General features: G+C 41.6%; 1 protein-coding gene across 1 annotated transcript in view; it reads left to right on the top strand.

Moving 5' to 3' along the window:
• Positions 1–22,278, top strand: part of LOC114353605 (protein furry-like) — a 70,866-nt gene that overhangs the window by 10,836 nt on the left and 37,752 nt on the right. Inside the window, exons 6-11 of the mRNA XM_028305666.1 lie at positions 1,221–1,340; positions 2,661–2,764; positions 9,032–9,235; positions 12,760–12,957; positions 16,476–16,655; positions 18,701–18,829. Of these exons, the coding sequence (XP_028161467.1) occupies positions 1,221–1,340; positions 2,661–2,764; positions 9,032–9,235; positions 12,760–12,957; positions 16,476–16,655; positions 18,701–18,829 (935 nt within the window). The remainder of the gene's footprint in view (positions 1–1,220; positions 1,341–2,660; positions 2,765–9,031; positions 9,236–12,759; positions 12,958–16,475; positions 16,656–18,700; positions 18,830–22,278) is intronic.

Genomic DNA, 22,278 nt, shown 5'->3' with positions numbered 1-22,278 from the left:
ACTAAACAAATATTATTGTAACAATTTTTTGTTGATAATATTCAAATTTCATGGTTCATGTTCAAAAAAACGATACCTAAAAAGTACTGGTTCTGTTTCTTTAAATTAAAAACCATTAATTTATTTTTAATGCGTTTATTAAAGTCAATAATCGAAAAATATAGTTGATTTTTGTGATGTTTTTAATAACTAAGTATTCACTGCAATCGATTAATGAACCGCGGATATAATCGATTTTATTATACAAGAAATACCCCAGCACTAAATCTATTCCGTTTCACACATTGCGTACATGAAATAAATGATATTTTTACATCGTATTTAATTAAAATATAATCAATAGACTCAGATTTTACTATATATTTCAAGACAAGGTAGTTATTTTTTTTTATTATATTGCTAATAAAATACAAATATTTTTTCAAAAATATTCTGCATTTATGTATTATGCGTAATATGGATAACCTTGAAGTGTCATACGGATCATCTTACGTGAAAAAGACTATAGACTGCATCTCACTTAACACCAGGTGCGATTGCGATCAAATACCTGCCTTGGCTAGCATAAAAAAAAATGTACTATATTTTGACGTTCATGAGTACCACTTGTGGCACAGAATAATAATAAGTACTACGTACAGAAGGTTTTCTTCGCGAAGGTATTTAAAAAAATGTATGTCAATGTCGTTATCAATATGGTGTAATTTAGGTTGTCTCAAGAGTCGAACACCATTTTGTTGACAAACGCCAGTGATCGGTACTGCGGCGAAGCCAGAGGGCTGACTTCGGTAAAATGATAAATAAATAATAAATAATGATTTGTGACGTGAGGTGCCAAACTGAGGAAAATGACGGAGAAAATACACGAATAAGCATGAATTATATTTCGTGTTTCTATTATTATTAGGTATTATTCAGGCAATTAAAATACTGCACAGTATTAATTACACCATCGTTTTCACATGCATAGTTTATTGTCTTTACAATGCAAATGGGTGAAGAGTACACGTGTGGGCGTCAACGTGTGGGCGTTGATTTTTAGTTGGCCGATAGTTGTGCCCGATTTTAATTTGTATGAAGAATCGGCCAAATCGAATCGGCGTAGTGTGCGCACTCCCATACATGCCCATACTGATCAACTGCCCGACTAAACTATGGCCGACGAAAAATCAACGGTGTGCGCCTACTCTAAATTGAATAAAATGTTTTTGTTTTTGCAGGCAAGCGCTCGCCCGGTGTGTGCGTGGGCTGCGTAGGAAGTCATACGCGCAGCACCAGCTACTCCGTCACGTACTGCATGCGCAAGAACCCGCCCGCGGCGCCGGACAAGCATCAACACGGTCAGTTCAATAAATAAGTCAATACATAATGTCCTTTATGGCTTCTACAACTTACTTAGCTAAAGCCTGGTCCGTGAGCACGTATAATTTTGTCCAATGACCCCAAGCTACCCATCCTTATCGCTGCTCGCGCGTAATTATATTGCTGTCGCGACTGTGCGACGCGCGCCCGCTGTCAGTGAGCGACGATGGGTAGCTTGGGGTCATTGGACAAAATTCTACGTGCTCACGGACCAGGCTTTAGTTACAATAATGTTGTTCATTGATTGACATAGTATAAGGAAGCAATTGGAGGTGGCTCAGCTAATGCTGCCTGAGGATACTCAGGCTGCGCTGATTTTCAGCCACTCCCATTTCTCTATAGGTCTTATGCGAGAATTGGGTAATTGGCTAATAGTGATACATTTACAAGTGGCAATTAAAAAAAATGGGTCTTAACTTCATTTTGCGGAAAGGTTTTAAGTTTTTTCTAGGGATAAAGTTGTTTTGTGTGTGTTCCACAATTGTGTTGTGTGTGTGTTATGTGTGTGAAAGTGAGTGTGTGTGTAGTTTACTCACATCCTATCACACATTTTTATCCTATTTCCTAAGGACTATAATCCGGGCCTTTTCAAGGCAATAGTGAATAGGCACTTACAGGGCAGATGTACAATTCTAGACTGTATCTCACTTAACCCCTTTATTGTTGATTTTCAAGTATAATTACGACTAGAGGAGATTAAATGCAAAGGAAAGCGTCCCTTATTGGAAACCTGACAAGTCCTAAAATTAAGGCGATACTCACGCCAGCAACTGTTACAATCGCATACCAGTTTCTTGCACATGCCACCATCTGCCAATCACCGTGGACAATCATACTAATAATACTGCCCCGTTTTAACTGACTGACATCTTGTGATGAATACTGTCTAAAGCTCGGTCTTCGCCAAAGCAGAGAGGAGAGGAAATGTGTTTTGAATAACCAATTAATATAGATTTGTAAAGAAAATGGAGAGGCGATGTGGACTGTGGTTGTAACTATAGTCTGGTCTGCGAGCACGTAGAATTTTGTCCAATGACCCCAAGCTACCCATCCTTATCGCTCGCGCGTAATTATATTGCTGTCGCGACGGTGCGACGGGCAGGGAGTGTGCAAGCGCGACAGCAACATAATTACGTGCGAGCGATAAGGATGGGTAGCTTTCAGTCATTGGACAAAATTCTACGTGCTAGCAGACCAGACTTTAAATCTGATTGATTAATCAAAACACATCTCTTGTCCGGTCTCCTCTCGGCTTTGGTAAACACCGAGCCAAGTTGTGACGCGTGTGGGTTGTGCAGACCGCACGCGGCCCTGCAGCGAGGCGGCCAAAGGCGCGTGCTCCAACCTGTGCCGGTCGCGCTCCGCGCAGTCCCTCAAGCTGCTTGGAGACTCCGCCACTCAGGTAAGTGCACTCATACTACTTTTACAGTTTGCTCGTACAAAATAGCGAGAAACTATTCCACTCTCTCTAAAAAAAAACGCTATTTAAGAAAATCAACATCTACATTTATCACTAATTATCTGGTAATAAACTACCAGACTAAAAAAAACCCTAGGAGGATAGCAATTAATGTGGCTAATGACCATTTTCACCATCAATCCCATATTTAAAGTGACCCGTATGGTAACACTTAAGGCGGGTTTTAGAATCGCGCTGACCGCTCGCTGAGCATCGGCGCTGACGGATCAATATGTATGTAATGAGGGCTATCGTTTTTATACTTAACAGTTGGCACCCCTGGCGATTGACAGGACCTTACTCTACAGTGGCGCCATCTTGATGAGTGCAAATGCGATAGTCCTCCTACCACTTTAGCGCTCACAAGTTGGTGCCACTGTCTTCGCTACTAGCAAGTGACAGGACCTTATTCTACAGTGGCGCAAACTGGTGAAACGATTGCCCTCATTGAAGGGTACGTTCCTGAGTGACGGACGCTGATCGCTCGGCGACGACGCTTTATACATTTCGGCTGTCAGCGCTGACGGTCAGCGTGCATCAGCGTGACTCTAAAACCAGCCTAACAGGCATTTTATTTTCATAGGGGTCACTTAAAAATTAGGGATTGATGGTGAAAACGGGCATTAGTGGCCGGTCCGGGATGTGTCCCTTACGTACCCCGTACGTGCTCTATACGGGCCGTACTATTTTTGTATGAGACATGCGCCCTTATTCACAAACATTAATATGTGGAGTGTACGCACAAGGTGACACATAGCCAATCACAGTGCTCTATTCAACGCTGTGCATTCGATTTGCTGCTTCATTTAAACAAGCATCGTTTGTGAACACGGGCGATAGTCACTTATGTACGCAAGAATTAATTTGAATATTTTAACTTTCTTAAAAATAAAAATGTGTTAATAAAAAAGTAACATTGCAATTTTACTAAAAATTATGTAAAGCATGGTGGTCACTTGATACAGTATCAAACGCATTATAATGCTAAATATTTAAATTAATAGCTCAACATACAGATTATGTCTTTCATGCATAAACTGCTAACTGGTGTGCACCACGTTTTATATTCAATACGCGTTTCTGCCTACACACGAGTCACTCGAGACTCTAACTTGACTACTTGACTCTAACTACTCTAACTTGAACTGTTAGAGAATTACCTGTTTAGATTATTGTGAATTCACTTGTTTAAATCATAGGCGAGGAAATCCCGCAGCCAAGGGCGTTCTCCCTCGTCACTCAGCGTGATCCCGGTAGGGGCCGGCCAGGCCTCAAGCTGCGAAGTACTAACTCCCTCTGTCCTTGTATCACGTAGCACTCACGTCTTCTGCAACCTGACCTATCATATATCTCCAGCCGATACAGCTTTACTTTCGATGATAGTAGATTCTTTTTTACCTAACTTCTTTTTTAACCTCCAGCCGGGCTAGGATGCGTGACCGTGATAACTTTTATCGACGTCAAAATGTATGGGCGAAATCGATAAAATGGCGTGATAAACACTTATCGCGTCGCGCATCTTAGGCCTACTGATGGAAAGTGATGATCAGGCTGGCTAGGATGCGCACCGTGATATACTCTTATCGACCTTAAAATGTATGGGCAAAATCGATAAAATGGTGTGAAAACTGCTTATCGCGGCGCGCATCCTAGGCCTACGTTTTGAGTAATATGTTACCTATTTGCAACGTTGAACGTGCAGAGGTTGTCATTTATTAATAGCAACATTATTCAATACAATGTTAATTGCTATCATCGCAGATTAATTAGTATCCTCGCATTGTAATAATAAATAGGTCAAGTTCGCAGAAGATCGGCTGATAGCCGTGCCCGCCGCCCGGGTAATTCATGCTAGTGTACACTGACTGACAAGGAAATCGAGCCACCTAATATGATTTTATAAACAGTTATTTGGCCGACACGCACCAGTATTTACGTTTCATTAATAATACAATAATAATATCCTTGCTTTATGGGTTTATGAATTTTTAGGTACTTGGAGGTGTAAAAAATGTCTTAAATAGACTTGCGCTTAGACCAAATCAGCCAGTCTTAAATATTTAGTCATTCGAATAGTAGTTAGATCTCATTCATGTAAAGGAATAAAATGTTAATGTGCTAAAACTTTCGGTGGCTCGTTTTTTAATTGACCATTTATAATTATAATCATTGGCTTCTACAAGTATTTTTTAGATGTGTTCGGGTTTTGAATAAAATGCTCGTACACATATTATAGTTCATGTTTATTTGGGAGTGTTACAAATTATTGCTATCGCTAGACACTGTCTTAACTAGGCATCGTAACAATCATTTAAGCGTCATACTCGTATATTGCTAAACCATACATTATGTGTGAGACTGTAGTTGCTATTCTACCAGCTTACCTACTGTAAAGGAGGTAAGAGACATGTTTTCGAAACTTTATCAAGATTTCAGACTCGTGTGCTGAATTCGATATCATTACTTTTGATTATAGTGAAAGAAAAAAAAAACTAAAATCTTTTCGAAAATAAAATCTTAATCTGAACTTACAATAAAAGTTAACCTTTCCTTTACAATTTTATTTTAACAATGTTAACTCGAGAAATTAAAATTCACCGTAGGTTTCTGCTCTACAGTTTTTTCCAATATTTCCAAAATATAAGCGTATATAATATTTACAAAAAACTTACAATTAATCTATACTTATAATAAATCTGTAGAGAGGTCAATTCTGTACATGAAATATATTTTCAAAATAACTATCAGGGGGTGATTAGTGCTCAATACTGATGCCAAAAATGCAATCAGTAAAATTTTTGTCTGTCTGTCTGTCTGTCTGTCTGTCTGTCTGTCTGTCTGTCTGTATGTTCCTTATAGAAACAAAAATTACTCGACGGATTTTAACGAAACTTGGTACAATTATTCTTCATACTCCTGAGCAGGTTATAGGATACTTAGGAATTCCCACGGGAACAGGAATTAGCAGGAAAATCCTTTTGCATGAAAAATATAAACCGCTTAAGTAAGACGCTTGAAATTTGGCATGCAGGTACCTTAGTAAACTTAAAGCTTAGTTACAACAGGATATTGCAAAATTCCGACGGGAACGGGAGTTAGCGGGAAAAAAAAATGTATGAAAAAATCTAGACCGCGTAAGATAAATGAAGTGGGTAAAACGGGATCCACGCGTACGAAGTCGCGGGCGGCCGCTAGTTAAAAACTAAACTTTAAAATGCTACCAATTGAAGTCATTAGGGGAGGCCTATGTTCAGCAGTGGACGTCCTGTGGCTAAAATGATGATATTGATGAAACTTTAAAACTTACTTATTAAATACAATTTATGTATTTCATACTTAAATTTGTTGCAATAAAATACTTTCCAAAGAGGTGATCTCCAGTTTTTTCCAATATTTCCAAAATACAGGGTGTTTGGCGGAAGGTTAGACAAACTTCGTGGGTGTATAGGTAAGGTCATTTTAAGAATACTAAGTTCGCCCATTTGACCCTAAGTGAGCTACTTTTTTTTTAATTTATATTTTTGTTTTTATTTTAAAAAAGTCCCAAATCTGACCAGAAAACTGCTTCAATTTTTTATTCTCACGTGTTTTCAACCGCTTTTTTTAATTCGATATTAATATCGAATATATCTTTATTTCAGATTCAGATAATGATTGGATAGTAGTTACGAGTCGCCAAAGTTTAACAAAAGTACAAACCATGATAAAAATTCAACTTAGAATTCGATTAAAAAAATCAATGTGATAATGAATTGCCAATGATCTTAAAAACATCTCTAGCTTCTCTTCTTTCCAATTATATATCACACGTAGTAGTTAGATATTGAAATTCGTCAAAAATTCAAAGTTTATGAAAGAAAATGGAATAATAATACAAAATTTATCCATACGAAGTAAATTTTGAATTTTTTTTTACTTTTTTCTTCCTAATGTGGTTAATATTTTTTATTCGATTTTGAAATAAAACACACAAAAATAGTTATGAAAAAGAGTATAGCAGAAAATATAACTATGCTTGAAGAAGCTTTGTATGGATAATTTTTGTATTATTATTCCATTTTCATCCCTTTGAATATTTGACGAATTTTAATATTTAATTCCTACATGTGATATTATCATTAAAAAGTAGAGAAGCTAGGGATGTTTTAAAGTCATTGGCAATCCATTGTCACCTTTTTTTTTTAAATCGAATTCTAAGTTGAATTTTTTATCGTGGTTTGTACTTTTGTTAAACTTTGGCGACACGTAACTAGCTATCCAATCATTATCTGGATCTGAAATTTATTTTATTTGACTAAAGACATATTATTCGATATAAATGTCAAGTAAAAAAGCGGTTGAAAACACGCGAGAAAAAAAAAGAAGCAGTTTTCAGTTCGGATAGTGCCAGGGTCTGGACCAAGTGTTGCCCAGAATCAACCCATAATGCATTTTGTTCCTCAGGCCTATACTAATGTGTAAACCGAAGCGCACTGAAATCTATCCTGGAGTTAAGAGAAAAAAAGAGTTTTGTTCTGAATTATTTACATACAAAATATTATCGATGTATACGTACTACGCATAAGATTTTACGATTGTAGCATTAAATAACACTCGCTATGTTGAACTTAACCATACTGCATCCGTACACGTTACTTTAGTGCGATTTAGACATTCTTTGTAAACGATCTAGCGCTGTTTTAATTGTTTGGTAAGTTGACAGAAATTTATTATTTCCAAAATGAAGCAAGAAGTTTTAATTCTCTATCTTTACAAAAAATCAATTTATTGGTGTATTACAATCGAAGTTATTGTAAGCTAAAACTTCTTGCTCCATTTTGGAAATAATTAATTTCTGTCAACTAACCAAACTCCTGCAACAGCGCTTGATCTCTTATAAAGAATGTCGAAGTCGTACTAAAGTAAGGTGTAAGGATGCAGTATGGTTAAGTTCAACATAGCGAGTGTTATTTAATGCCACAATCGCGAAATCTTATGCGTAGTACGTATACATACATCGATGATATTTTGTATGTAAATAATTCAAAACAAAACTCTTTTTTTCTCTTAACTCCAGCGATAGAATTCAGTGCGATCCGTTTTACAAATAAGTATTGGTCTGAGGAACAAAATGAACTATGGTTTCATTCTGGGTAGCACTTGGTCCAACTTCCATACATGGATTGGCACTGTCCATTCCATACATGGTTTGGGAAAAAATTAAATAAAATTTAAAAATATCAATTAAAAAAAAGTAGCTTACTTAGGGTGAAATGGGCGAACTTGTATTCTTAAAATGACCTTACCTATACACCCGCGAAGTTTGTCTAACCTTCCGCAAACACCCTGTATAATATGCGTATTTAATATTTACATAAAAGAATTACTTATAAACTAAACTTTAAAACTTACTTATTTAAATGTGTACAATTCATGTTTTTCTTACTTACATTTTGTGCAATAAAATACTTTCCAAAGGGGAGATCTCCAGTTTTTTCCAATATTTCCAAAATATAAGTGCATTTAAATATTTACAAAAATCTTATAATTACTTAAAAACTAAACCTTAAAACTTACTTATTACATACAATTTATATTTTTCACACTTACATTTTGTGCAATAAAATACTTTCCAAAGGGGTGATCTCCAGTTTTTTTCAATATTTCCAAAATATAAGCGTTGCTCGGCCGGCATATCGCAAGAGTGCGTAAATATGCTGAGATGCTGATTGCAAGAAAGTGTCAAATCTCGAATATTATGGCAAATGTAGACGTCGCATATTTTATCGACCTGATCAAAGATTGATGCGTGCCGTGATCAATCCGTGCTTCGAAGGAAAGTCGTGTGTATTATCCATGAGGCACGTCAGATGTCACCATACATCCGTCCAACCGTCTCCGACCCTGGAATAGAAAAATATAATTATGTACTCAGAAACAATGAAATAAATGAATTATTAATTTGAAACGAGAAATGTCTGACATGTCTCTAGCGAAACGATAACTTTGCTCCCGGTGTAACCACTCCCACCAAGTGCCCGGTGTATTCTATGCTCTGACTTATTTGTCAAACAAATGGTGAGAAATATCCGAAGTGTTCTCAAATGACAAAAACACGTATTAAGTAGACGACTCCACGCGTGCTACAGCTAGCATGTCTGTGGGCGCTGTTTCTAAATAAAACCTGAAGCGTGAAAACCAAGGATCATTACTAATTACCTGATCACGCAGGACGACAAGCTGACGATCCTGGCAACACTGTTCTGGGTGGGCGCGTCGCTGCTGGAGTCGGACTACGAGCACGAGTTCTTGCTCGGCGTGCGCCTGCTCGCGCGCGTCATGGCGCGCCTGCCGCTCGACCGGCCCGACGCGCGCGAGCGCCTCGACCGCACGCAGGCGCACTGCGCGCCCTCGCTGCACGCGCTGCTGCTCAAGGTCAGTGCTGGGGGGCGTGTCTCTGGTGCAGTTGGACCACGAGCACGAGTTCTTGCTCGGCGTGCGCCTGCTCGCGCGCGTCATGGCGCGCCTGCCGCTCGACCGGCCCGACGCGCGCGAGCGCCTCGACCGCACGCAGGCGCACTGCGCGCCCTCGCTGCACGCGCTGCTGCTCAAGGTCAGTGCTGGGGGGCGTGTCTCTGGTGCAGTTGGACCACGAGCACAAGTTCCTGCTCGATGTGCGTCATGGTGTGCCTGCCGCTACACGCGCTGCTGCTCAAGGTCAGTACTGCGGGGTGTGTCTCTGCTGGAGTTGGACCACGAACAGGGCCGGATCTACCATATGGCTTTTTGGGCTTCAGCCCAGGGCCCCGTGGATTTTTTTATACTTTTAGTATCTAATAAGGTAGGCCCCTAAGTAGTATTTGCCCAGGGCCCCCTAAACTCACGGTCCGGCCCTGACCACGAACACGAGTTCCTGCTGGGCGTGCGCCTGCTCGTCCGCGTCATGGTGTGCCTGCCGCTGCACGCGCTGCTGCTCAAGGTCAGTACTGGGGGGCGTGTCTCTACTGGAGTTGGACCACGAGCAAGAGTTCGGCGTGCGCCTGCTAGAGTGAGTCATGGCGTGCCTGCCGCTCCACACGCTGCTACTTAAGGTCGGTACTGGGGGGAGGCGTGTCTCTACTGGAGTTGGACCACGAGCACGAGTTCCTGCTCGGCGTGCGTCATGGTGTGCCTGCCGCTGCATGCGCTGCTGCTCAAGGTCAGTGCTGGGGGGCGAGTCTCTACTGGAGTTGGACCACGAACAGGGCCGGATCTACCATATGGCTTTTTGGGCTTCAGCCCAGGGCCCCGTGGATTTTTTTTATACTTTGAGTATCTAATAAGGTAGGCCCCTAAGTAGTATTAGCCTAGGGCCCCCTAAAGTCACGGTCCGGCCCTGACCACGAACACGAGTTCCTGCTCGGCGTGCGCCTGCTCGTCCGCGTCATGGCGCGCCTGCCGCTGCACGCGCTGCTGCTCAAGGTCAGTACTGGGGGCGTGTCTCTACTGGAGTTGGACCACGGACAGGGCCGGATCTACCATATGGCTTTTTGGGCTTCAGCCCAGGGCCCCGTGGATTTTTTTATACTTTTAGTATCTAATAAGGTAGGCCTCTAAGTAGTATTAGCCCAGGGCCCCCTAAACTCAGGGTCCGGCCCTGACCACGAACACGAGTTCCTGCTCGTCCGCGTCATGATGCGCCTGCCGCTGCATGCGCTGCTGCTCAAGGGCAGTACTGGGGAGAGTGTCTCTACTGGAGTTGGACCACGAGCACGAGTTCGGCGTGCGCCTGCTAGTGAGTCATGGCGTGCCTGCCGCTGCATGCGCTGCTGCTCAAGGTCAGTACTGGGGGGAGGCGTGTCTTTACTGGAGTCGGACTACGAGCACGAGTTCCTGCTCGGCGTGCGTCATGATGCGCCTGCCGCTCCTAGCGCTGCTGCTCAAGGTCAGTACTGGGGGGCGTGTCTCTGCTGGAGTTGGACCACGAACAGGGCCGGATCTACCATATGGCTTTTTGGGCTTCAGCCCAGGGCCCCGTGGATTTTTCTATACTTTGAGTATCTAATAAGGTAGGCCCCTAAGTAGTATTAGCCCAGGGCCCCCTAAACTCACGGTCCGACCCTGACCACGAGTTCCTGCTCGGCGTGCGCCTGCTCGTCCGCGTCATGGCGCGCCTGCCGCTGCACGCGCTGCTGCTCAAGGTCAGTACTGCAGCAACTCTGCTGGAGTTCTCTCTGCCGCCTCTGTGGTCTAGTGGTAAGACCACCTGCTTCAGACGCAAAGGTTCCGGGTTCGATTCCCAGAAGGGGCAGATTTTTCTGTTCGGTTTGGTTGGTGGTAGGGCTTGTTCTAAGTCCGCCTGGCTAGCTACCACCATCTTACCTAAGTCTGTCGCCATAACAACAAAGTTAACAGCATTGTTGTGTTCCGGCAGTTACAGGTAAGATAGCCAGTTCCTCCGTGGTTGAGAATTCCGGGTGAAGCTCGTTTCCATCAGGTGAGATACAGGCCAAGAGCTACCTCGTTGTGGATAAAAAAAAAAGTTCTGCTCAGCGTGCGTCTTCTCGCCCATTCAATCGATCCAGGTTTCTTCGACCAGTGACCGGTGTGGGGTCTCGAGCTTACGCGGTACCCGAGCTTCTTCTCAATTAGCTAAAGCTGGTCGGAGTCGGGGACATCGCTTGTGCGACGGTTTTAACTGTAAGTCGACCCTAGTACCATTGTCCCGCCCTCGGAGCGGTACAAGCCCACCGGGTGATTCGACGTTCGTCGAGGCCCAGTGAACGACCAGCGGGCGGGCGTGCTAGATACCAGGGAAGGGTAAGTCATTCTTATATCTGCCATTACCGACGGAGTATCTTAAGGTTGAGCTGCGTCTCTTTAACAGCTTCCCCGATCAAGACTGCTCGCAGTGCTTCCGTCATCTCGTGAACGAGGGTATAGAGGGCGATGGTGGTGTGGGCCTCTGCTGGGCTGGACAGTGGTGGCACTGCTTCTGCCATCGGAGGGCCAGTGCAGAGTACCTGTCGGGTTGCTGCGTGAGCGCGAGCATGTAATGGGTCCTGCCGCGGCGTTGTCCACTCGCGCTCTATTGGTATCTCTTCTTTGGTCGTTGGGACGCCGAGACCAGCGACCATGGGTGCTAGAAGGATTATCTACTCGCGTTGAACAGCACTAGGAGCAGAAGCACTGGACGGCATCTCCTCCGGGTACGAAGCTTGCGCGAGCGGGCTGCGACGACCGTGGTAGGGGGCACTAGCAGCGAAGGTCAGTGCTGGAACATTCGACGAGTTAGGAGAAGGCACAGATGACAGCATATCAAGTTAAAGCGGCTTATGCCCGTTTTCACCATAAATCCCTAATTTTTAAGTGACCCCTATGAAAACAAAATTCCTGTAATGTGTTACCATAGGGGTCACTTAAAAGTTGTGGATTGATGGTGAAAACTGGCATTAACTAGTCTACATTTGATAGAGTTTACTTTTAACATCAGAGTCTACTATGGACAGATTCAAAATATAAAACGGAAATAGTTAATATAAATATCTTTAAAAGGTTACTTTAGTTAATTTTTTTTTTGTAATTCGATGTGTGATATCTCTATTTTAATGCAATACCTATTAGGCTGGTCTTAGTGTCACGCGGACTGTCAGTGCGGATCGCTCCGCACAGCCGATTTGTATGAACTGCTAGGGAGCAAGCGGTTCCTCCGAACCGCATTACTCTAAAACGCTCCCTAGAAGTTCACACAGATTGGCCGTGCGGAGCGGGTCCGCACCGGACGGTCCGCGTGACACTAAAACCAGCCTCACGTTAGTGGCGTACAAACGGGACTATTCCCACCTCTCGTTCCCACCACTGCAACTCCTGTGTAGCCAGGATCTACAGCTTGACCGTCACAAAAACCCAACCAATGAAGGTCAAGTTTGTCCCGGGGGAAAGGTACAAGTTAGTAGCGTACAAGTGTGTTCTCCCCGCAGGGCTGCACGCACCCGAACACTTACGAGCCGGTGGTGGGCGTGCTGGCGGACATGATCCCACTGCTGGAGCTGCCGGTCATCGACCCCACGCAGAGCCTGGCCTTCCCGATGACGGTGGTGGCGCTGCTGCCCTACATGCTGCTGCACTACGAAGACGCCAACGAGCTGTGCGTGCGCGCCGCCTGCCACATCGCGCAGGTATGCCACGACACGCGCCACGCGTGGGATACGCCACGCGCCACGCGTGGGATACGCCACGCGCCACGTGCTGGCGAGACTGCTTGCCAGGACCACGTGACACAGGGCTTGGATTAACATCTGCAATGTTTTATGTTAAAAGATTATAGGTTAGTGAAATGCAAGTGTGGGGTCCACCTAGGACGGCACCATATTTATTTATTTTATTGGGCTATCGTAGCAGTGGACGGGGCACATAGCTCGTAGTGCTGATGGCCGCTGGGACAGGAAACTTTTTGAGTGGCGACCACGAGCCGGAAGACGTACCGTGGGCAGGCCTCCCTCTAGGTGGACCGACGATCTGGTGAAGGTTGCAGGAGGTGCCTGGATGCGAGCGGCGCAGGATCGGTCTTCGTGGAAATCCTTGGGGGAACAGTGGACGTCTTTCGGCTGAAACGAACGAACGATTGGGCTAACATCATGAGATACAGCATTAAACACTATAAAAAAAAACAATTAAGCCAAAGGTCTCTAGCTAACTGCTCCCACACAAACGATAACCACAGCATGCATATTATTACAATGTAAGCAACCCGTGAAATTTACACAATACAATAACATACAGTAATTACAACTTTGAATTTAAACCAAAAACAGCAAAAAGAAAGAAAAAACAGTAATAAATAAAATAAGTCTTCCTAGATGCATATCATATGACAACTCAAATCATAGTCGAAGACTCCTAAAAGGCTCAAGACTTAAAGACTCGATTGAGTTGTGAAGTCTCATAAGTCGTCAAAATGAGTCGAGTTTCTTTTAAAAAACTTAAAAGACTCGAGTTCTTTCATCACTATGTGGAACACATGCGTTACGTTAGGCTATGACACAAATTTTGACACCATTTTCTTACTGATTAACATTATACAGTGTGTGTGTGTAGTCACGTTAAAGTGTACATATGAAAATAGATTAAACTAGACCTATTTTTATCGACAAGAAAGGTCAATTTTTTTTGAGATTTTTTTTATTTTTTTATAGATTTTTTTTTTCATTTACTTCTCGTAAAGAAAACGTAATAACTTTTAAACTACGAGGTATATCCTGATAAAATAAAAAATAATAGCGGAGAATAATGTGGTGGCAGGCCTTCGTTCAAACGATCATTGCAAACGTTGTGATAGGGATAGAGACATGCGATTTTTGGTTTTACAATAGTGATACGATAGAGAATAATAAAAAGTAATAAAACCACCTGTTATAGGGGCATATTTTGGAGAAATTTATCAAATAACCAAATAAATACCAATTTTTAAGCCGATTTTTTTAAAAAGTATCATTTTTTTTTTATTATTTGTCGGCATTTTCTGGGTATTTTATGTATTTTTTAGTATTGCCTGTTATTTAGCATTATTATTGCTTTTATTTTATCAGGATATACCTCTTAGTTAAAAAGTTATTACTTTTTTTTTGCATGAAGTAATTGAAAGAATAAAAATCTATAAAAAAAAATCTCAAAACTTTTTTTACCTCTTTTTGACGATAAAAATAGGTCTAGTTTTACCTTAATTCATATGTACACTTTAACGTGACTCACACTGTATTTATCACTTTGATGGAGACAAATCATAAAGTGAAACACAAAACAAAACAGGTGAGCACAAAGTTAGATAAATGGTTCAAAAAATTGTAGGACGCGGTGCAAACGTTGTTTGGATGTAGACCACGGGCAGGCTGAGTGGTGATGCAGTAGACAGTGGGCGAGGATCACAGGCAGATTAAATGCTGATGCAGCAGGCAGTGAAGTCATGCATCGTTCCCGTGTGAATGATACGAGCACTCGCACAATAAATGACACATGTTGTGTGTGCAAGTTGCGCGGTCATTCTAACGGGATCAAATGACGCGTAAAACAAACTTGCAGCTTGAAGCTTGCGTGCAATACGTAGCACAGACGAGATCTGCCTGCGTGGTCTGTGGCATACAAATGCTACACAAAGCACAAGGGTGTGGTGCAAAAGTGTGCAACGGGTCAAACAGGTCCAGCTCATTTACAAATACATCGTGATAGCACAAATTCCACGGGCATTGTAGATTACAGAATTAATTAACAAGTAACAAACGAAAACTTTATTTTACAATGACGGTTTTCGCGAATGAAAAATCCGCCAGATGGCAATACGTAGACGCGAGGTCCAAATACTGCGTGATTGGTTATTTTTGACATGACATTGACAGTTATGTCAAAATCCACCAATCACGCAGCAGTCAGACCTCACATCCACGTACCGCCATCTAGCGGATCTTTCATTCGCGAAAACCCTCATTACTTCATGGCATGACGTTAATAGGACAGACACAACAATTTGTATCAATAAAGCACAAAATAATGACGTATCATTAAAGCAAAGAAAAAAAAACAAAGTTAAGTGTTCCAGACTGACGATATTCGTAAAGGATGATGGGCATATTGGGCGTTAAACCAACAGAAACAAAAAGTATACTAAATCAAAGCTTAATACTAGTACTTCATTTCATATAAATAAATAAATAAATAAATAAATAAAAATTCATTTATTTCCAAATATACTTGTACAGAGTTATTACCGAGTCTTCCCGGTAAGTAGTCAGAGACACTTGTATTGGGAATAACTCGCTACTTCCCATTAGGATATCTCTAATTAATTCTAGGAGTATTAGTTCACTAAGTAAGCATTTACTTCATACTTCATTTCATAGTATGACAACAATCCTGAAATACGCGGGGATACGGAGATAGAGGTCGTTGAATATGCAAAGTTTCCATAGTATTTCACATCACATTAGGGTAATAAAAATAGTATTAGGTCAATTAGATTGCTTTTATCGATCATATTGAGAGTATCGTATCATATCTTACTATCGATTCTATCGATTTAGTAAGTATGTATACCGAATAAATCATAATCGATTATTCGATTGCAATAATCGATTATATTGCTGAAAATAAGGAATTGAATTAACAATCAAATGATAGTAATGATGGTAATCAATAAAATCGATTAATCGAATTGTTAATCGATAAATCGTTATTTGGCAATATCGATTAATAATCGATCCGTGATCGATTATGGGACAACACTACAACTTAACTGGTAAAAATCCCATTGAAACATGACTGTGTTCATGTCATTTCTCTAAATGGTACCTAGGTATGGTCCTACACTTATAATGTAGAACATGGTTTAAATATACCATTTGTTGGCCCCACTCCTGAACTGTTGGACATAATAATGGATAAATAACTTAATGTATTTAAAATGTGAGTAGATAAGTATATTAATTAAAAATATTTTTTGTTTGCGCAATAAAGCACCTATTACTATTACACATTATGTCAATTTCCAAGCAAACCCGGGAGTTTTTGATAGTTATTTATATGAAAATATATTTCTGATATTAAGTCCTAACAAATAATAGTAGTTACATTTCTGTTGGTTTTACGCCCAGATTCCATAGAAAAGTGCCCATCATCCTTTCTACATTTTTTGTATCGTTAACAGTTCACCGCAGAGAAGAGCAAGAAGTTAGAGAACCTCGGCACAGTGATGACGCTGTACTCGCGCCGCACCTTCAGCAAGGAGAGCTTCCAGTGGACCAAGTGCGTGGTCAAGTACCTGTGGGACACCTACTCGCACCTGTCCATGCAAATGCTGGCCTTCCTCGTCGAGGTGCTCGAAAAGGTACGTTATGATAGGGTTGATGTCGAAATACTATTCAGCCCGTCAGACAGATAAATAAAAAAAATTGGACACATTTTTTATTTTTTATAATCGAATAATTACAGTATTAACTATATTGAGTTGAAATGTCGCGTGAAGTCACTTTTGAGTAAAAAATCTACTCAAGCGTGACGTAACGCGCCATTTCAACTCGATGTAGCACTGTTATTATTTAATTATGAAAGAAAATAAAAAATACGAGTCTAATGCCCGTTTTCACCATCAATCCCTAATTTTCAAGTGACACCTAATGGTAATAGGTAGGTACATACATAACAGGAATTTAGTTTTCAAAGGGGTCACTTAAAAATAGGGATTGATGGTGAAAACGGGCATAAGGCTGAGTTGCACCACCTAACTTTGACCGTAACTATAATGGTGCGTCCAGACTGGGCGAATATGCTCGCGCGGTAAACTCAACATCCTGCTCACTCAAGAGCAGAGTGAGCAGGATGACCAGCGTGCCGCGCGAGCATATTCGCCCAGTCTGGCCGCACCATTACGATAACCGGTGTATGTTGTATTGAGTTTGACAAAAATTTGACGTTTGTCAAAGCTAAAGTAAGATACTACCCAGCCTAATACTTTCTTATCTGTCTGACAGACAAATAATTGAAATTTTGTCATCTAGCCTATTACAGACGTAATGTTCATTTCATTACCTTATCTTCCTGGAAGGTTATTATGTCCAACAAATTAATGTGCTTGTCGTAAATACCTTCGATCTTCAAAGCTCCTTGATGTTTCGTAATGCCATAGAGTGATTGATGACGACTGACCGTGATGTTGAATGATTGGTGACTGACCGTGATGTTATTGAACATTTGGTAACTGACCGTGGTGTTGTCGCGCGCCATTGATGACTGACTGTGGTGTTGTTGCGTGACTGATGACTGACCTGGTGTTTCTGCCTATCTGGTCACAGTCACCAGTCAGGCAGAAACACCAGGTCAGTCACCGACTCTTAGTGTTGTTGTTTCTTGACTGGCTAGTCCATGATGTTGTACGATTGATGTTGTTGACTGACCGTGGCGTGGTATTATTGAAGCCACGATAGCAAATCGGTGAAGGGGTTGGACTGGCTGACTCGTAGTCCCCGCCGCAACTCGACTATTGTGGTGATGATACATGCTTGTATCACAAGTGAGATCACCACAATAGTGAAAACGTGGGGCTAACGGGATTATTGGTATCTTTTTATTATTAGAAACCGCCTCTGTGGTCTAGTGGTAAGACCACCTGCTTCAGACGCAGAGGTCCCGGGTTGGATTCCCAGTGGGGGCATATTTTTCTGTTCGTTTGTTTGGCGGTAGGGCTTGTTCTAAGTCCGCCTGGCTAGCTACCACCATCTTACCTAAGTCTGTCGCCATAACAACAATGTTAACAGCATTGTTGTGTTCCGGCAGTTAGAGGTAAGATAGCCAGTTCCTCCGTGGTTGAGGATTCCGGGTGAAGCTCGCTTCCACCTTCGTCCTGATCATCACTTACCATCAGGTGAGATACAGGCCAATAGCTTCCTCTTTGACTTACTTGACTTATGGTCCTATGTCCCCTAGATGGGGCAGAGAGCGTCCACAACAGTCCTCCATCTCGTTCGGTCTTGAGCTTCTCGCTTGATCTCGCTCCAGCCCTCCAGGTCTTGCCGATCTTCTTCGCCTCGTCCGCTACAGTGCGCCGCCAAGTTTGCCTGGGTCGACCACGTTTGCGTTTTCCTTGGGGATTCCAATCCAGAGCCTGCTTAGGGATGTGATCGGGGTCCCTTCGGAGAGTGTGGCCAATCCAGTTCCACTTGCGGCGCTTGATCAGTATATGCCGAGAATTCGGCGAAGGCAGCGGTTGATGAAGACCTGCAGCTGGTGCGACATAACCTTGGTGACCTTCCACGTTTCACACCCGAGCTTCCTCGTTGTGGATAAAAAAAAGTATATTGTGTAATAACAAATGAAAGTGTTAAAAAGAAATAAAAACAAAATGTTGGGTGGTGACTGAGCGCGTTGCTCCGGCAGGGCGCGGCCAACCTGCAGCTGCCGGTGCTGTCGGTGCTGCACTGCATGCTGTACTACGTGGAGCTGAGCGCGCCCGCGGCGCAGCCCGTCACGGCCGACCTGCTGCGCGCCGTCGTCAAGTTCCTCGACGTGAGTACACACTACACACCACTCCTCTACAACTTCTATACAAGTAGATTTTGCAAACAGTTGCACATTTTTTTTAATAAGCTCTTTTTATAGATTTTTTTTTCTTTGAATTACTTATTGTAAAGATTGCCGATCGGGCGAGCAAAACGAACGAAATACCTTGGTTTAAGGTAGCCTTTCGAACTAAGCGTCACAGACGCAGCGTCTTTAGCTTTGGTCTTGTGTCACTAACTCGCTTCGAAAGACTACCTTTAAGACCAAAGCTAAAGACGCTGCGTCTGTGACGCTTAGTTGGAAAGGCTACCTTTAATTATTATAGGTTTATTTTTGCATAAAATGCCCAGATGGCTATCAAAAACATAAAACTTCAAACTCAAAAACAAAAGATATCAAAAAGAATCAAAAAAGTATAAAAATATAGACAATATAACAAAAAATGGTCCACCTATCGGTTCCCATCAAAAACGTTGTAACTTTTGAACTAAAAGATATTTCCTGATAAAATAAAAGTTCAGGCGCTCATAGCAAACGTGATACAGATTGAACCAACCTACAAAAAATTATACCAAAACTGTTCAAGAAGTCGACTTTAACCAAGGTTCTCTACTCTTCCCGCTCACTCGCAATGGACTAACCGTACCTTTTTACTAAAAGTTGAACACTGATTTATAGTTCCAATATCATGACATTGACAGCGGGGCGCCACCGTCAATACCGGATCGCTGGTTCCGATTTTTACCATGATGGAAACCATATAGTTGAACAATGGTAGCGCCCCCCTGTCATTGAGTTTGGTGGGACAGTTCAGCGTGGGTCATCTATAATATGGCATGTCAATTTAAATTAGTAATCGAGGTCAGTTTCACTTTTTGTAAATAAATATCATATCAAATCATAATAACAACCACAACCTTGGTGAGCAATATGTCAGTGCAGGCAGGACGTCTAATGAGTTGGTGACACATAGAAGTCTCGAGTCAGAGTATGCAATTGTTTGAATTTAATGATTGAATTTATTTACGTTCCTCATGAAACATCTTGCCGCACATGCCGAGGCTTTAGCCGGCGGCCAGCAACGCCTGCTTGGCCGTTGCTGGCCCCCGTTGCCCAGGGTACACCGGGTGGGCTGCTGCTACTTCTAGAGCCGGCTAGAAGGCTACTCCGAAACGCTGCTTACGTAGTTTTGGTCCTGTCACCGTCGTTCTCACTTTGCGTGAGAGGGATGGCAACATTCGACACTTCAGGTGACGTTTCGGAGTAACCCCGCTGCTGCTTCCAAAGAGGAAATAGCAGCAACCCGCCGCACGTGGAGGTCCCTCGGCGCGGTACCCCGCTACTGCCAGCGTCGTGCTTCGGGCTACGAACCACAAGGCTAGCTGGATGCTGGAATTCACATCTTTACTATTACTAAGCAAAAGTTAATTTATTTAAAGATTTTAAAAGGATAAGAGACTCGCAATTTTATGTCGCGGTTCATGTAAAACAAGCTTCAAAAGAAGAAGAACAGATTTTCGATTCGATCGATTAAGCTGTTTTGAAAGCTATAAATAATAACATACGAAGTATAGACATAGATATCCTTTAACTGGTGACAAGCGGTCTCACAGGCCGGTCGGCGTCAGTGAAACATCGTTTCACCCCCTTCTCCGTACTTCCTATGTTTCACCGCTTCAGTAGCTTCGAGTTTTGTTGTGTCTACGCCGTAGATAAGGATATTTGGATGATTCAGCTCTAAATCAGCAAGTTACATCGATATAAAGTTCAGCAGCGGTCTCTCAGACCGCATGTCACCAGTTACGTGACATTTTTTTCATACAGTTTTTTCGTATTTTTACAGTTTTTACTTGCAATTGATACTTAAATAACTCCAAAAACGAAGCGTAGGATCATTAGTTGGGAATATAGTGTCATACTTTATGAAACGACTTGAAAATTCGCCAGTTGAAAAATATATGGAAAAGAAAGGCTCAATTGGGTCGGCAGCCGAATATGTTCCTGAAAACATCGTTCTGGAGCAAAGTGACCATGATTCGGAAGCCGAAGAAAGTGTTTTTGAAGATGAAGGACCAATTGACGAGAATCAGTCAGAAAGTGAAAATGACGGTCCACCTTTATGCCAAACAATTAATGCCCTGACAGCCAATAAAAAATACAAAAGTTTCCCCACTGCCAGTTTTCTAAAATGATAGGTTACCTACGTGTGATAGGTTTTTTTAAATTGATTATTATTTGAACTTTAATAAAAAATGCTAATTTTGTTATAATTTGTTGATTTAAATTTCTTTGTTTGCGACTATCGATCTCATCTCTAGTTTTTTGATTTTGATTACTACATATAATTTAACAGCAAGTTCTGCATTAAAAATGATATTTAAGTTTATTATTTTATTTTAATTTAATTCTTCTATATGCTAACAATATTTTTTAAAAGATTGTGGTATGCTACCTTACCTAGTTTCTATGCTACAGTCTTGATATGGTAGCGGCCTCACAGACCGCACGTCACCAGTTACGTTACACAAAAACCATGTCACCAGTTAAAGGATATGATAGAATACACAGATAGCAAATACATTCATGATATTTATAAACCACTGTTTCTGTCAGGGGTTAAAAATAATATTGTCCTGTGCCTTTTTGTTCAGCACTAGTCTTCTATGTTCAGTTCTCCAACGATGCGAGCAGTTGTATACAAATACTGTATTTTGCATACGTTCCTTTTTTGGATACCTACTCAAAATACAATATTCTGTATACAAAAATTGTGCGACGTCTTCATTTCCACCAAATTGTCATTCTGAAAAGTAAGGTCAAATATATTTTGGCACCTTAAAAAGGGTATAGAGCAACAAAGAACTAAGCGAGCGAGATGTCACTAGCAGCAATACTGTGTGATAAAAAGAAATGTGTGATGCGACATAACGGAACCGATTTTTTGTATTTGACAGTTCATTAGCACTCATTGGCAGTTTTTTTCATATTTTTTGAATCGTGGATAAGAAATGTGTTCCAGAAACGTGGTGACTGGTTCAGTGACTGATTAATGTACAAAACAGTAAAACAATCGTCAAACTGACACACAAATGACTTCCAGTGACGTCCTAAAATCGGTTTCGTTTGACAACTCGTGGTTGTTGCTCTATTCCGTGGAAGTATTAAGTACCAAACCGACGATCTAAACGTAAAACTTGAATTAATATCAGAAGTGATTGGGGTCAAATACCTGCACTGTTCTGCAAACAATAATTAAATAAACTCAGTTTATAATAATACTTCGTAGAAACAAAAGTAACTCGAATCAAATTACAGATATAAAAATATAAGGACTACTTATGTATACTTAATACTTATTGATTTAAATGGCTTACAATAACATTACGTAACATCTAGAAATATTGGAAACGAGTTAACAGTTGTTAAAAAAGTTACTTCGGTCTTGTATGTCCAGT

The sequence above is a fragment of the Ostrinia furnacalis genome, unplaced genomic scaffold, assembly GCF_004193835.3.
Source record: "Ostrinia furnacalis isolate ACB-3 unplaced genomic scaffold, ASM419383v2 OfSCF1745, whole genome shotgun sequence".
Taxonomy (NCBI): Eukaryota; Metazoa; Arthropoda; class Insecta; order Lepidoptera; family Crambidae; genus Ostrinia; species Ostrinia furnacalis.
Note: the sequence above shows the minus strand (reverse complement) of the source record. Positions and strands in the feature narration are given on the sequence as shown.